The 15,395-nt window shown below is 46.6% G+C and overlaps 1 protein-coding gene and 1 long non-coding RNA gene across 4 annotated transcripts in view; one reads left to right on the top strand and one right to left on the bottom strand.

The window, feature by feature from the left end:
* The window catches only part of LOC131824600 (uncharacterized), a 101,297-nt gene that overhangs the window by 84,112 nt on the left and 1,790 nt on the right, over nt 1–15,395 (top strand). For all 3 annotated transcript variants that reach the window (XR_009350911.1, XR_009350912.1, XR_009350910.1), the window contains 2 exons: nt 13,919–14,506; nt 15,234–15,385. This is a non-coding gene — a long non-coding RNA (uncharacterized LOC131824600). The remainder of the gene's footprint in view (nt 1–13,918; nt 14,507–15,233; nt 15,386–15,395) is intronic.
* The window catches only part of CLSTN2 (calsyntenin 2), a 623,667-nt gene continuing 622,771 nt past the window's right edge, over nt 14,500–15,395 (bottom strand). The window contains exon 17 of the mRNA XM_059162790.1: nt 14,500–15,147. Coding sequence (XP_059018773.1) covers nt 14,947–15,147 — 201 coding nt within the window. The 3' untranslated portion in view covers nt 14,500–14,946. The remainder of the gene's footprint in view (nt 15,148–15,395) is intronic.

The raw sequence follows: 15,395 nt of genomic DNA, 5'->3' as shown, positions 1-15,395 counted from the left end.
AGGCAGACACTTTGTTCAGCAGCAGTCGGCACAGTATTCAGCATATAACATCTGTGAAGGTGTCTGGGCTCTGTCACTCACCTGCAGGGTGACCTTGATGAGACCTAATCTTTCCAAACTCAGTTCTTTCATTTGTAAAATGGGGATGAGGATGCTTGCCACATGGGATTGCTGGAAGCATTGCGTTAGAAAATACTGGGGAAGTGCCTAATCCAAAAGAATGGCTCAGCACATCTTTGAAACGCCCTCTGCTTCTCCCCTTCACCCTCTTTCTGCGAATGCCTATACTGAGATTAAAGAGAAAGCCATCCATGGGGAACATTGTCCAGGCTAGACCTCAGAACCATTGAATGAATTAATGAGTGAGTGCATGAGGAAGGACTGAATGAACGAGAGTGTGATCCCATTATACGTTGCTAGGGGATGTTGGAAAAATAGTGGTCACAGCTGCAACGGTAATTATGTAGTTAATGCCTAAAGGGCTGGACATTGCGGCAGGCACTTTACAGAAATTACCTGACTTAATTATCATAAGATCCTTTAAGAGAGGTACCATTATTACCATTTTATAAACAAGGAAAGGAAAGCTCAGGGAGATTGCCACATGGTAATGGTGTCATGACTAGTAAGTGGTTTCACAAAGGTAAATTCATGAAAATAGAAGACCATAGATACGTATGTGTGCATAGGTGTATGTGCAGCTAAATGTGTGTATGGTATTTCTCTAAGTCTCAAGAAAACAGTAGGCACTCATGACATGATGATGCAATTATTAAATGATTGTAAATGTTTCTGGTGCTGAGAAAGGTAAAGACAAAGTGAAGGGTGGAATAAAAGTAGTGGCTCGACACTGCGGCCTTGAGGAAGGGAAGGCAGGCTCAGTTCATAGCTTCTGGTCTGCCTTCCTGTTGTGTAGGGAAAAGAGAACTGGCTGAGGGCTCGCTCGGAGTGTAGTCAGAAGGTAGTGCTCACAGGTCCTGGAAGCCAAGGCTCTGAGGCTTGTGTGCAGAGTGTCCTGGTGACAACCATAGACACATATGGAAATCTCTTCAGAGAAGTCTTACCTAGGATGAAATTAATTGTTGGGGGTCTCCTGGGTGACTCAGTGGGTTAAGCCTCTGCCTTCAGTTCAGGTCATGATCTCAGGGTCCTGGAATCGAGCCCTGCATTGGGCTCTCTGCTCGGCAGGGAGCCTGCTTCCCTCTCTCTCTCTGCCTGCCTCTGCCTACTTGGGATCTCTCTCTGTCAAATAAATAAAATCTTAAAAAAGAAAAAGAAATTAATTGTTGGTTCAGGAGGGTTTCCCAATCAGGCACTAACAAAGGGAAGAACTCTGTATGTACCTCAGCTTCAGGCCCTCATCTCAGATAAAGATACCTTTATGAAGTAAAGGGTTCCATAGTCAAACTGGCTTGAGAAGTCTATGTAGTACAGGAGCACCGGGGTTGTGGGTCGGTTGAGAGTCTGATTCTTGGTTTTAGCTCAGGTGATGATCTCAGGGTTGTGAGATGGAGCCCTGCTTTGGGCTTTGTGCTTGCGGTGGTGTCTCCTTGAAATTCTCTCTTTCCTTCACCCCTGCCCCTCCCAATCATACTCACTCACACTCTCCCTGTAAAATAAATAAATAAATCTTAAAAAAAAAAAAAGAAATATATGTAGTACCAATTATTAAGTGTGTATACATATACATGTATATTTTGATAGTGTGTAATAATTATAAGCTTGAAATTTAGCTATGCGTAATACATAATTATATAGCATATAATTGTATTATAAAATATATACTCTATTACTATATACTATATTGATTACATATTTACGTATAATATATATTAGGGCTTGTGAAGAACTCTCTTGGAAGAAAAAAACATCAGAAAATCAGGCAATATTGGCAGCCGTTCTTGCATTGACACCACTGGCTAGAGCAAAGAGGCAGCTTCCACTCTGGACCTGGCATGCATTTTTCTCTTCACTAGAGGCCCCATCTGTCCTCACGCTACCTGCCTTACCTCCTCAGGCATATGACTTTGGCTTAGAACACCACATCTTGTGACCTGTTCTTCTCCTCCCTCCATTCGGGGCACGTCACAGTCCCTCCAGACATTCTCTGGAGGTATAGAGGGTGGTAGGGTCCCATTAAAGGATGGCAGCCCTGACAAATAACTTAGAGGCTTGGGAGTGGGAGTACCTGTTAGGGATAAGGTTTCCGTGGTCTGAGATATGGGAAGAGGGATGGCATTCCAGGTAGCAGAAGACACAGGAGCAACAGCATGGAAGTGGGAACGCTCGCCTTGTGTTTGGGAACACTAAGACATGGAACTCATGCTGGGGGACTGGGAGATAGGAGGATGAGAGCATAGGGGGAGCCAGGACATTGAGGACTTGGACTTGAGGCTTAATTTAGTTCAGCTTAATTAATTCTCTCTGAGCCCTTTCTATCCTGGGCTCTGCACTAGAATATGAACATGGGTATGATTGAGATGAAACCTCGCCTGAGACTTATATCCATAGTTTGGTAGTTTAGAAGCTGGTTTTTGTTGGTGTGTATGAGTTTTTGCATTGGACCCTCTGTCAGGTTAATTTAACTTGAAGCCCTGTACTCGGGCCTGATAAACTAGGACTCTTTCAGTTTAAAGAATGGAGCTCATTTATCCCCGGAGATGAGGGGCTCCTAGAACTCCAGGGGCTTGTGAGGAAAGGGTAGGTTCCCAGAAGTCTCTGTAGCCTGTCAGCCTAGGAGGCACCTCCAGGGAGCTGCAGCAGTGTGATCTCAGGGCAGGCAGAGCGGCTGAGGAAGGAAGCTGGCAGCACAGGGCAGCAGTGCTGGGGGAGGAGACATATTTGAAATAGATGAGTGGCAGTAGGCACAGAAAGAAGATGAGGAATCTATTAGACACCAGAACACGGGCCAGGTTGCTTTGTGAAAAAGGGAGCAGGGAGCTCAGGGCTCTGGGAGTGAGCTGCTACACTGGGCTCCAGGGAAGCCCAGGGACGGGGCATGAGGGGTGGTGTGTGTTTGACTGTGTGTGTGACCAAAGTGAAGATGGAAGGACAAACAGACAAAGCTCTCTAGGCTCCTTGCTGGCTCTCTGAGATGTAATGCAACAGTACAGTTTGGTGCGATAAACAGGCTGTCTTAACATCAGGCAGAACTCCTCTTAGGATGTGAATGATCTGTATTTGGGAGAAGATCCTGGTGAACTGCTTGGGGCAGAAGGACAGGCAGGACACCAGGGACTGAGGAAAAGATGACAAAGCTGCTCCTCAAAGAGAAAAAGAAAGGAAGTCATCTCTTACGTCTAAGGAGGGAGGAGATCAGGGAGAGGACCATGACGAGGGGGCAGGCAGGCAGATGGCAGCTGGCTGGGGGAGGGTAGCCAGAGGGGGTTGAGCAAATGATGGTGCCTTTTGTGATATGCGCTCGTTTCTGTGTCACATGCAGCGTGGCTCCTCTTCACCACCCCAGCACTGCTAAGAAAGCTGTTTTTGAGTTTTTCCTCCTGCTCTCTGAGCAAAGGGTAGGCCTCAGTCCTGGGTCAGGTCAGTATGAAACAGGAGGGAGACACAGCTGTAACTGTAACTCACAGAGCTCAGGGACTGCTCTGGGTCTCAACCAGATCTAGTTGGGAAGGGGGACCCATCCTCGGGGGGGCTGCAGGGGCAAGGTGGAACCTGGGTGTGAGGAAAGGTCAGCATGGAGGAGGAGCAAAGAACAGGCTAGGAGAGAGACCAAGCTGGGCTCAGTCCCACCTGCCCCCTGGCAATGCCCATAGAGCCTCCGAATCTCCCCCCTTATGTTACTAGTGAGAACTGCCTGCTTCCAGAATTAAGACCGGACACGTAGGGCTCCAGCACTTGGTAGGCTCTAAGTACATGAGGCTTGTCTTTGTACTGGTCTCCAGTAGAAGGCTGCTGTGTTGTGTTCTGGGTATATAATGGCGTGCCCCAGTGGAGGCCTGATGGGGGCCAGCTTGCCATGTCACCACCCGTCCTGTCGCACACCCCTCTCCGCTGCACACAAGGATTTAGGATGGAGCTCCAGAGAATGCTGACCCAGCTAAGCAGTTCTCGGCACCTCGCCTCATCAGTCTGAAGGATAAAAACTCTCAGAGGTCATCTTTACTGTGAAATTCTAAAATCATATTTATTCTCCAATTCACAGAAAGTGTCGTAACGACCACCAGCATGAATCAGTTTGTAGACATTTACAAGTCAAGGCTGAAAATAAATATCTGTCTGTGTCGAATAGGCATTTAACAAATTACTTGGAAACTGCAAGAATCTTAATTGTTAGAAATTTAAGGTTTGTGACTCAAACATGGGTAAAATCACAGTCGTGGGAAGAAGCCCAACAGATTCCTGTGGTGGTTCTTACTTTCTTCCTATATCTTTATATACATGGAGATTCTCAGCATCCTTCACTCTGCATCAGCCGGGAGAGGGCAGGACAAGGGTTCAATGAGGAGAGGGGCTGAGGGCTGTAGGGAGGGGAGGGGGCATTTTCTCTGATATCTTTGACTGGGCAACCTCATTCATTGAGGAAGATGACACCGTGCTCTCCTGAAATGAAATTATATAAATGCATACAGTCCTTCTAATGAGATGCTCCAAAGTTTGCATTGTTTCACATCATACACAATAGTGCGTTTAGCAAATCAACACATTATCTAGATGGACATTATTCATCTGTTGGAGGCAGCTGGGAGAACTCAGAAGTCTGATATGCATCAGGCACACACTGGCTCACCCCTTGAGGTGGCCTCTCTAGATACGGATGATGGGAAGGGCTGAGAGAAGAAATCACTAGATGCCTTAGACTGGCTGAGCCTAGAATTGTTACATTTAGTTCTCAATGTGTCTTAATTGTGCCTGAAGTTAGAAACATACCACAGTGGTTAGGAAATGGCAAATGTAATAGGAGGGGAGCCCCCAGCCCTGTCCCTTGTAGAAATAGCTAGTTAGGTGTTATGCAGATAAGGTCTAAGTGATACAGACTCTATGCTGCTTCCTGTCTTAAGTGATACAGACAGACCCACTATGTGTAGCATCCTGGCAAAAGCCTGCAGCCGGCTGGACATTGCTCTGAATCAGTCAGTTCAGGAAGTCCTCTCCTCATCTGTGTTGTGATGATCTAGGAGGGAGATATGGCTGACCTGCTTCCCTATGGCTCATTTAATTTGATTTATCAGTGAGTACTGAATCTTTACCATGTAGTGACAAGCTGGACCTTCCATTTCCCACTGCTTACTAAATTCCTACTATGTGCCAGGCACCATTCCCAGTGCTCTGAGAGCTAAAAGTGAATGAGGACAATAAGAAAAAGTGTAACATCCAAACCTGCCCTTCTAAGGAGTTGAAAATGTGTTGGGATCATTGACATCTTTCTATCTTACTTACTTCTGTATTTTATGTGTGTATATATATAAATATGTATATATTTCTATATACACACAGAAATATATATATATATATATATATATATATATATATATATATGCATATGACACATCAATCTCTGTCCTTAGCCTACTGTCCCTGATAACTTATATTTAATGCATGAACTAATTTTCCAAACGAGTGCCCCACCAAGTCATTCTAAATCTTACCTTACTGACATTTATAATGCCCATGACAATAACACAACACACCTAACTCTAATACCTACAGATTTCCTTAAAAACAACCAACTTCTATGTGCAGTTTCTTTTCTAAAATCACCAGCTGGTTTTCTTCAATTTCCTTCCACATTGTCCAGCTGAGGCCACCAACAACTTTCTTGGAAGCCACCAAGGTCAGGATGGAAGCAATCAGGTGGATTGATCCATCATGACTAGTTCAATTAAGAAGGAGATCACCTTTGAACAGGCCAGACTTTGGAGGCATTGATAGGACTGCCTGTGGATCACATGGCCGGGCTTCCCCAGAGTTTGCTGAAACTTGGATCCAACTCTTGAGTACAGAGCAATGCTCTGGCATCCCGGATGAGTGTGTTCCTGTTCTGTCACTTTTCCCCAGCCTCATCTGCTCCCTGTCTAACTCTGCGTTTGCTTTTTCCTCCATCTCTCTTTCTTTGCCTTTTGAGTGTTCAGCCTTGGTATCAAGTCTAACTTTCTAATCTTCAAAAAGCATTTGCCTTATTTCCACCATTTGAAGTTTACAAGAGAAGATGTGTGTGGTCTCTTCTGAATCCTATACATTGGCCGCTCCTTTGCAGCTGACACAGGAGCTGCCTGGAGGGATGGATTTTTGTCCATCCTTTCCCAGGAGGGACAGACTTTTGTCTACAGGGGTGTGCATGCTTTATTCCTATCTGTAACTCACAAGCCCCAGTGGAGCCCTTTGTCACAGAGGCCCTAAAGAGCCCTTCCTAAGGACAGCTGACTCCTGGCCCTTCCCCTCCCTTTTTCACTGGGGCTGGACTCTAGCTGAGCCCTGTGGTTGGTTCTCTGCTCCTGCACATAGACACAGCCTATGGGCTCCTTTCTCTGCTAACTCTTTCTGCTGGGGAAAGAGCTCTTACCATAGTGTGTGAGTGAGTGAGTGTGTGTGCGTGTGTGAGCCGTTTCTATTCTGAAATGCTCAGAAAAGGGATTGGGTAGCAGAGATGATTTTCATTTCAGGATAAGCATGATCAAACTAAAGCCGGCACGTTTCTGTTGCCTGGGATTAATGTACGCCATCTGTGTTTTGGCTCTCCTCATGTGTCTTGTCCTCTTTTCCTTTGTCTGTTGGGGGTTGAGCTTCACCTTGACAGGTCTCTACAGAAAATCTGTTAAAAGGGACTGCAGAGCAGCACAGGAGTATGGTCATTAACAGATTAGGACTCCTTCTCAGTCAGGATGCTGCCCAGGACCTAGAGGATGGAGCAAGTGGGCTTCTCAAGGCCCCTCCAACTGCTCTGTGCTTAGGGGCACCTTTTATTGGTTATAGATAGGAAGGGGCTGTTCTCCATCAACCCATTCCTGTTCTTTTTCTCCCCGTCTATGTACTTCCACTCCTTTCTCTGATTTTATGAAGGATCACAACCTATATATTAAGAGAAAAGATGGTGAAGTCTTTTTCTATTGAAGCATCGTAATTTTTCACATCCTATCTATTTGCTGAGGTCAGGTGATCTCTGGTATTCTGTTTAATTGACCATTCATCAAGCCCATGCTGTGGGCTAGGTGCTGTGCTAAGCACCCACAGTGCTGGGATAGGCAAGTGACTCTTCTTGCCTTGACGAAGGAGCCTATGAGAGCAGATGTGGCAGGAGCAGAGGGCCATGCAGCCTCACACAGCCAGGTTTTCTGGGGCCTGGTCAGGGTCCCCAGTAGGGACCTGAGCACCATGGTTCTAGCTCATTCCACAGACAGTTCTCACGGAGTGGGTCTCAGACTCTGGAGATGTAACACCTCCACAGTCCAGAGGCAGCAGTTCCGCTCTGCTGCTCAGAATGGGAGGGACCAACTGATGTTGAGACACTGTTCTCCCCTGTTTCTGACAAATGCAAGTGGCTGGTATGGCCTGCACAGTGACACACCTTGTGTGTCTCCCCTCTGTCTAGTCTTCCCAGTAAATGCCCCTCATACATTCTCTCTTGGCCTGGTGTCCTGGCTAGATTGGAGCTCCTGACCAATCTCTCACTGAACACAGATCTAAACTTGCCAATGAGAACAGAGCCCATCCTGCTCCCAGAACTACCCAAGGCCTCTCCACTCACGTCCTGCCATCCCATTCCTTGTCCTTTTGTCCCATGAGGGGCTTTGTAATAAGTGACTTAACTTCAGCAAAACAAAATTGTCTGAAGGTCTTGGGAGAGAGATGTTGCATCAGAGAATTTGCAAAGAGAGGCCAGGCTGTAAAGAAGGTTCTTTTGCACCTAAGGGACATGAACAGGAAGGAACTTTCCTCTCCCCTCTGGGGTCTGCTCTCTCCCACACATCTCACAAACAACTGACAAACTCTTCTGATTCTTTTTTAGCATAATCTAATGTGTTAGAGATGATTGTTCTTGATATGGTTACTGTGCTCAGGGGATTGGTTGGGCATTTAATCAGAAGACCTTTCCATAAACTGGGCTGGAGACATGGAGGTGTCTTTTAGGGCATTTGGGGGAGAACTCAGCAAGGACAGGGGACGTAGGACCAGGAATATGCCCCTAATCAAGAGGGAACTGGGTTCTTAGGAACTGAACAGCAGGCACGAGCTCTCTAAGGCCATGTGTCTGGGTTCCCTTCCAGCCCACTCCACCTCGTCCTTCCAGCCCAAGGCCCAGTGCCCCCGTTCTCTGACTCCCAGCAACCTGTATGTGAGGACAGATTCTATACCAGAGGTAGGTGTAAGTGACTGATAGAATGCCAGGGAGTTTCTCCCAAAAGGTTGTAGACTTTTGCAGAGCTTAAGCCATGAATCAAAAATCTAAGTCAGTAATTGGCAGACCCCAGGCCTCTGGGAGGTAGGGGAGAAGGGAACTGGTGGGACTGGTACGTGTGCAGGTCCTAGAGGTTCGAAGGCCAACATAGATTCTGCCTGTGGAGAATGCTGCAGGTTTTTTTTTTTTTTTTCTACTTTCAGTAACATACAGAATGAGCTCCTGCCCTTCCAAGAAAAACCATTCATTCTGTATCCAATTTTGTGTTGGGATTGTGACGCTGCATGACCCCGTTGTATTACAGATGGAGCAGCCCTGCAGTAAAGCTGGCAATGTCCTTAGATGACCCCACTCCACTTTCTGGGGGCCCTGGCAGCTCCACAGCATAGATGCTGTATGGGGACCTGTTTTCCTGCTGATGTAGGGACACTGCTACAGTTTAATCATTTCCCCAGAAATATGACCCTACAGAAGTCTCCTTATCAATGAGAATCTGGAAGGCGGCCTCCCTAGGGATGGGTAGCCTCACCACAGCCTTCTCTTAATCTTGAAAGAGGCCAAATGAGCAGGAGGTAACTCCTGCCCCCAGGGAGGAATGGAGTTGGTATTAGGCCCAAGGTTTCTTGAAATCACTACTTCAGGGAATATGGACTAGAGTCTGGAGGGCCCTGGAATGTTCGTGGGGAGCTCTGCTTTCACCCCCCTCTCTTCTACATTAGTAATTGACTCTCTTATTCTATTAATCATCTCCTTCCCGAGCCAGTGAAAGTCATCCTCACCCTGTACACCAGTGGTTTTCAAACTTAAGAGTGCATCAGGATCAGAGAGCCTTAAAACGTACACTGCTGTGCCCACCCCTGGTTTCTGATGTAGTAGCTCTTGGGTGGATCCCAAGAATTGGCCTTTCTTACTCATCCCGAGGAGCTACTCTGGTCCAGGGATGTATCTTGAGAGCCCCTGATCTACAGTGTCCCGTGACCCCTTAGCAGGTCCTCCAAAGTCAGGCCCTTCTTCCCTCCTCCGCTCTGACTTCAGGCCTCAGGGGTGTTCTTCACATCAGGCTTTTCATGTCTTTGGAACTTGACATATACCAGCCCCTGTACCTGGCTTACTTTCTAGGTCTGACTGCCTGGAATTCATATTGAAGAACTTCCTTTTGTCTACTTTCACTGAATCTCAGCCATCAGCCATGTGATACCCACCTTGTAAGCAGGGTGACTGGCTTTCATCCATAAGTGATCTGGGTCAGGCTGGGGCAGAATTAGAAACATGTAGGGAAAGCATTGCCTGCTTGCCTAGAGCGCTCCTCTGTTGGTCTTGGCAATGTGTGTGAGGGCTCCTAGAATCACACTGGCCTTCTAACTCAGGGAGGAGAACTGCCAAAGCAAGTTACCTCCCTCCCCGAAGTCCAAATTTCTGTCCGCACCAGTCCCAACTGCTGTCAGACCGCCTCCAACACCATAAAGGAAGCATGCCAATAGCTTATGAGACTGGGAGACCTGTCTGGGCAGGGCCACACCTCATCCATCCACCATCCCCCTGTTTCTGGCACAGGGCCTGGCACACCATGGGCACTTAGCAAGGATTTGCTGAATTACATTGAACATTGCTGCAAACACAGAATCCCATCTGTTCACTGATGGCATCCAGGGAATGTTTGATTGCTTTCTGGGGTGCTGGGAGAGGTACCTTCTTGTGTCTCTTTGTGTCGTCTTGGGATAGAGTCAAGTATGACTTCTAGTCCATAGCCCTTGTAAAGCCAGCTCTCCTTTTTAGTTGGTGCCAGAAAGAAAACTAGAGCAAGATTTATAAAGTAGGTACAGAATAAATGTATAAAATAAAATAAATAAAGGCAGGGCAATGAAGGTGCTGGAGTAGACTTCAAAACTTTCACTGCTCATTTCCTTTGCCTACAGCTGGGCAGCGGAAAATGATTACATGAAAATTAAATTGTGCCAAGGGCTTTGGCTTGTCAGCCTCAATAAAAGTCTGATGCAGATAGAGGATCCTGTACCATCCGTAGCCCTCCAGAGTATTTTGCAAGGCCTTTGGGGATCCCCCAAAGGCTTGAGAATGAGCTTACTTGAAAATCATCTACTTTTCACTGGTAAATTCTTTCAAAGAATTAAACCCACTCCTTCACTTTTTTTCTTGAAACTGATTTGGTTAATTTCATTGAAAGGATGGTTAAGAAAAAGTCCTCTTTTCTTCCTCGTGCTAATATTGAATCATAGAGCCACAAAGACTGCTAATTTTGAAATGTGCTGGGTAGGGCTTTCTACTGATTACGTTGCTATTGATTCAAACAGTCAAAAGTCTTTAGGATCATTTTTAGAGCAATGGCATGAGCAGGACTGAAATGGAAATCAGTCCAAGATAATGAACACCCCTGCTTAGAAATCATTATGGGCTGAGTCATGCTGGGAAGGCACTGTGCCTGGGAGTTGGCCCTGAGCTCAAGGGGGTTAGCGCTGAGTGGTCAGTCAGCTCCTGTACCCAGGGCTTGGTGTTCTCGATAAATGCTTGCCTGTGTTCAAGTCAATTTGACCAGTTAACAGGTGTTTTTTGTTGTCATTTTCTCACTGGAACATGGACATTTAAAAGAGCTTAATTAAGGGCAATGGAGTTGTTTGTTGTTCATTTTGGAGGCCAAGAACCCCTGGGTAGTTGAAGGAAGGGTGTAAGCAATCTACTTCCCTTTGGTGAATGGGAAGACTGCTTTCCTTGAACGTATGGTAGACGTGACCCACAGGTCAAATCTGGCAGGCTGCAGGGTTTTGTATGACCCATGGGCTCAGAAGAGTTTTTCAATTTTTAAATGGTCAAAAGTAAAAATCAAAAGAAAACTTCATGATGTGTGAAAGTAATATGGATTCAGATTTTCTGCTTTTTCAGTATTCATAAATAATTTTTTTGGAACATAGCCATATCCATTCATTTATGTATTATCTGTGGCTTGTTTCATGCTACAGTGGCAGAGTTGAATACTTGCAATGGAGACCATATGGCCTGCAAAACCCAAAATATTTACTGTTTGGCTCTTTATAGATAAAGTTTGCTGACATCTGCTGTATGTATAGGCATGGAGGATATTGCTTCCCGCCAGGAGACCTCTCCCTGGAGGGTCTGTGTCCACAAGGTACAGCTCTTGCTACCTGCAGAGATGCGTGGTCTAAACCCTGCTTGATAGGATGATTGAGAACATTCAAGAAAGTGGTGATGAAATAAGATTCCACTCAAATCACATTTTTGTTATCTACAGAGATTTGGACCTTGATCAGATTTAAAGCATTTGATTAACCTACTAGAATATGCTTTTGGTGTTAAGACAGGTGACCAACTGGTTTATTCCATTGAGCAGCTCATTCTGTACTGGCCTTCTCCATTTCAACCTCCTCTTCCTCCCTGTCACCTGAATTGCTTAAGAGGTTTCAGCCTATTTTCCAGCTCCAGCGAGCAGGTTCTGGTCATCCTCTTGGCAAGATAAGAAATGGTCTGGCCTGTGGCCAACCTGGTCAGCTGTTCCTATAGGGTAGAAGCATGCATCTGCTGCTTCTGATGTCTGGATGAGAGGCTGCATGGTGTCTGGGCCATCTGGGAGTTCTGGTTCCTGGACACCAGCATATGGAGCCTGGAAAATGCTTGGCTGATAAATGACATTTTTCGCTAGTTATTAGAATAACTGGTGGAGGGCAAGTTACTTTACTCACCACTCACCTGAATAGTCCCTGAAGCTTCTGCTACTTTTATATAATCACTCCTTCTGGTTGAGTAGGGCACTGGGACATGATAAATGCCCACTGACCCAGCAGTATTATTATGCTTCATCTTTGGAGCTGACGTGCAGTCTGACTTTGCACAACAGGAGTTGATGGAGAGGGTCCACACTTCTTGTTCCTATTGTTTCTCTACATCAATCTAGTCATAAACGATTCAACTCTGTGTCCTTAGCCAAGTGCCACTTTCATCTGATCTCCCAAATTATGCTCCAAATAACCCGCTCAACCATGTGTAAGTGATGCAAACATTGGAGATAGCCAGAGGGCATGAAGAAACCCTTCCCACCCACAACCAAACCAAAAGGACTCTGCAAGGTGCTCTCATGAAAATCAGACTTTGAATATTTTAAATAGAAGTTCAGTTGAAAAAGAATTGGTTGTGATGAGCAGTGGATATCGTATGTAAGCGATGAATCACTGAATTCTACCCTTGAAACTAATATTATACTCTATGTTTAGAGAATTTAAAAACTCGAAACATTAAAAATAATCTTATGAATAACAACAAAAAATTGGGTTTAAACCATAAATTTGCTTTTACTGCCATAATTTTGGGAGAATTTTGTTAGCTCCTAAGTGCCCACTGGAGAATCTTTTTTTTAATTTAATGACAGGAATGACGGGGACTAAGCAGTGTTAGAGATTTTCTCATTGTATATGTGCAGACACAGCCTGATACAAAAAGGGTGTTTTGGTTGGGAAAACTCATGAAGTGTCTATTTCCAGTCAATGAATATAAAATCCCAAACTTCTGCATTTTTCCCTGAGAAGGGAAAAATAAGAGCACTGATTTTGTGATTGTGTGCCTCTTCCTCCTATGACTTCTCTCCCTGCTCTGTGTCTGTTTCATTTAATTTCTATGCCTGTTGGTTCCCCCTCTGCAATGATTATCTCCTTGGAGGGGAGGTGCTCATCTTACTCAGCTTTAGCATTTCATAGGGCTGCTGGTTGAGTGCTTAGCACATAGTAGGTCCTCAGCAATGCCTGTGAGCCATATAAATAGGAGTATATGTAGAAGCGGGGTGGTGGACACTGGACCAAGAGTGGAAGGTGGGGAGTCTGGTCTTGTCTTTAACTCTGAATGGCTCTGAGCAAGGTGCTGAAGCTCTGAACCCCAAAATGTGCCTGACAGTAGTTGTCTCAACTCCCCAGTGGAATTGTGGTGAGGCTGAAAGGAGGAAACAGATATGCAAAAACCACTTTCAGTGGTGGAAAAAAACTGCATCAGGTTAGTTTGCTTGAATCAGAAGGTTGCAGGGGCCGGTCATGGGTGGAGGTCAAACTAGAGGACACTGATGATGGACCCCCTTAAGCTCTGTTTCAGTGACATGGGGGAATAGTTGAATTCTCAACTTTCTTTTGAACCTGAATGCCACTGTGCCTAAGAGCCAGGCTCTGTGCCTCTGCCAATAGGGGCTGGGCTGGGGGAGGGTGAGAGGACAGGGGCAGATTGTACAGGCTGAGGACAAAGCCAGAGACATTCAAAACAGTCTCAGAGCCTTGTGGAAGTCTTAGAATGGCCCTGTTTTTGCCTGCTATTCTCCTGGTCACAAAAGAGCACAGACGAGTTACTATAGCAACAGTTCTCCTCTTGATGTGTCCATGTTAGGATGGAGGTGGAAGAGATTTTCTTATTAAAACCAGAAAGAAAGAAATTAGGTTTTCGGATATATTTGCCCTTCACCCAAAGTGTTGCTCCTTTTATGAGAAGGATAAAGAAGCAGCTGTTACTATCACAAATATGCTCCTAATTCCTAGCATTCAAATCTCCAAACTTTCATTTTAGATTTCGGCGCAGTTGATGACAGTCCAGATACATCTGAGAGGGATGCATTTTCTCAGGAGGCAAAACAGCATGAAAACAGGTGATGAGGGACCCTAAGGCTAGATGCTGAGAGCCTTGTCAACCACCGGCTGCCTTCTGGGTGGGGTGACCCCACCACCCCGTCCCCCAGTTCTGTGCCCACCATGATGCTCAGCTGCTCCTCATATCAGCCCTTCCTTCTAGTCCCTGGGTGCATGCTTGTCATGCTGTCACCTGGGGCAGTGCCTCTGTGGAGTGCTTCCTGGTTCCTGTGATACCGTGTGGGGGCAGCCCCCAGCAGGGCAGCCAAGGCAGGCTGCCAGAGCGCTCTGGCTGGGGACCAGTCCCTGCTGTGGCCAAGGACCTCTTCTTGGTTTTGGACTTTTCATCTAAGCTCACATGACCTCAGAAAGGACAAAAGGAAAGGGAGAGTGAATGGGTGCATGCATGTGCATGACCCTTTCCCTGTACATTAATTCTGCCTCAACAAGGACTTTCCTGTAAGAACGGAGACCTCTTGTGTGTGTTATCTGACCATCTTGCCTGTGTGAAGCCATCTTGAAGAGTCAGGTAAGGAGAAACTGCTGGTCTATGTGGAAGAGGAGACAGGGGCAGGTGCACACACAGCGAGCTGGAACCCAAGGGCCCTGGGCACAGGGAGTCGGGGGGAGGTGAGCGACATAAAGGCTGACTTTCTCCCCTGCAGAGAAGAGCACAGGCAGAACTCTGCAGACTGGCTGACAGGATGCTGGCGGAGCCCAGGGCAGATGTGGGGGGCTACAGGACAAAGTCCCCCTAGAAGTCCCCACTAATGACAACCCTGGGAGTCTTGGACCCTTTGCAAGGCTGGGACCCAGGGAGTATCCAAGGCCTAACGGGTGGCTTCCAGGACGCTGGGGGAGGCCTGCCCAGACCTGTCATAGGAATCAGAGGCGACATGTGATAGACTTGGGCGTACATCGGGTGGGGCTTACAAAAGAGACGTGTGGGTGGGCATAGGCAGCAGGATGCTAGTAGGGCAGGGCCGAGTCGTCCCACTCCAGCTGGGTGTGCCTGGCTCCGCCCGGCCCGTGTCTGCCCCTGCCTATCCCTTCCTCCTCCTCTTCGTCTTCGCTGTCCTCTGACTCACTGCTGCTGGAGCTCACGTCATCCTCTACTTCCTCCTCCTCCTCCTCCTCCGTCTCTTCTCCACGCCCTCGTTCTTCATGTTTCTGGATGTTGGGGAGAGAAGGGACATGCTCATTAGGGGCTGAGCAAAAGCCACTTTGGAACTTAAGATGTTTCTCCCTCCACTAAGGCAACATTTTGGACCCCTGGAACAACTCTGCCTTCCCACTAAACCCATGGCACTGGGGACAGGCCTCCTGAATGGGGAAGTCCTCTGGTGAAAGGCAAATCAGAGGGCTAAGGACCAAGAAGAAAGAGCAAATTCCAAGATCTGGACTCAAGGTAAATGGTG

This window comes from Mustela lutreola, chromosome 2 (assembly GCF_030435805.1).
Source record: "Mustela lutreola isolate mMusLut2 chromosome 2, mMusLut2.pri, whole genome shotgun sequence".
NCBI classification, from domain to species: Eukaryota; Metazoa; Chordata; class Mammalia; order Carnivora; family Mustelidae; genus Mustela; species Mustela lutreola.
The sequence above is the reverse complement of the archived record's forward strand: the minus strand, read 5'-3'. Positions and strand labels throughout refer to the sequence as shown.